Here is a 1,112-nt window from a genome sequence, read left to right on the forward strand (position 1 = left end):
AGCGGCGCCCGCCACCGCCTTCGTGCAGTACCAGCCCCAACAGCTGCAGCCCGACCGCATGCAGTGAGGGCCCTGCACGCGCTAGGACAATCTTTTACCATGGAAGGATACGACTAGGACAACAAAAGCAACAACAACAACAACAAAAAACAATAAAAGAAACAAAAAGAAAAAAAAAAGAAAAAAAAAAATCACCCTGCCCCTTTATTCCCCTTACGTAGGTGCATATCAATACCTAAGCTATTTATAGTGTTAAGGGCGAACCCAAACCCTTGCAGTCTGACTGTGCTCATGGAAATGGACTCCTGGTAAGTTGTTTGGTTTTTTTTCTTTTTTCGATCTGGACAGATATGGTCTCGAAGATGTTCTAAAAGTGACTGAAATGTTTCACAGGAAAACTACAGATTCTTGCACACATCGCGGTCTGCTTCCATCACCTGTGGTCGTCTTTCCGGCCATACCCCGTCAGCCCTCCCCTCCTCATCAAACCTGCAGTCCTCTTAATTACTATTGAGGTACAGAGGTACTCGGAGAACATGGAAAAAAGCAATCTTATTTTTTGGTTGTACAAAAACTTTGTAATACTCAGAGATGCCTTACAGAAAAAAAAAAAAAAAGAAAAAGAAAAACTATTTTTTAATATTTATTGCGATTTTATTCGCATGAGCTGTGAATTGCAGACAGAAGAATAGTAGTAAGTATCTGCCTTGTTTAATTCTCATTTTACTAAATTATTGTATGTAGGTAAAAGTTCTTAAGTAATTGCTGAATCACTTCAACATGCAAAAGGGAATATTGGCTTGAAGGAGAGCAGAATATTCCTTTAGTCAACGCACTGTACTATTTTCTTATTGTAATTGTTACTCTGTTAAGATTATCTCAAATTTAGGTATATTTTTAAATGCAAAAAACCAACCAAGAATACCGAACATTTTGTCTACTTTGGTAGATCTTTTGTTACAATGCTGCAACCTATGGAGACATTTACAGTATTTATGTAAAAGAGATTTGGGGCTGTTGGCCAGCGAAGCTTAGGAGAATATCGTGAGTGGAGCAAAAGAGAAAAAAGGTGTTATGTCATTGATCAAATGGGTAAACGTAACCTTTTTATG

At 38.3% G+C, this 1,112-nt stretch overlaps 1 protein-coding gene across 1 annotated transcript in view; it reads left to right on the forward strand.

The window, feature by feature from the left end:
- Positions 1–191, forward strand: part of RBM38 (RNA binding motif protein 38) — a 13,660-nt gene extending 13,469 nt beyond the window's left edge. The window contains 1 exon segment of the mRNA XM_009893371.1: positions 1–191. This exon segment is cut by the window's left edge and continues 15 nt beyond it. Within this exon segment, the coding sequence (XP_009891673.1) occupies positions 1–67 (67 nt within the window). The 3' untranslated portion in view covers positions 68–191.
- Positions 192–1,112: the final 921 nt, after the last annotated feature.

This window comes from Charadrius vociferus, unplaced genomic scaffold, assembly GCF_000708025.1.
Source record: "Charadrius vociferus isolate BGI_N301 unplaced genomic scaffold, ASM70802v2 scaffold259, whole genome shotgun sequence".
Classification (NCBI taxonomy): Eukaryota; Metazoa; Chordata; class Aves; order Charadriiformes; family Charadriidae; genus Charadrius; species Charadrius vociferus.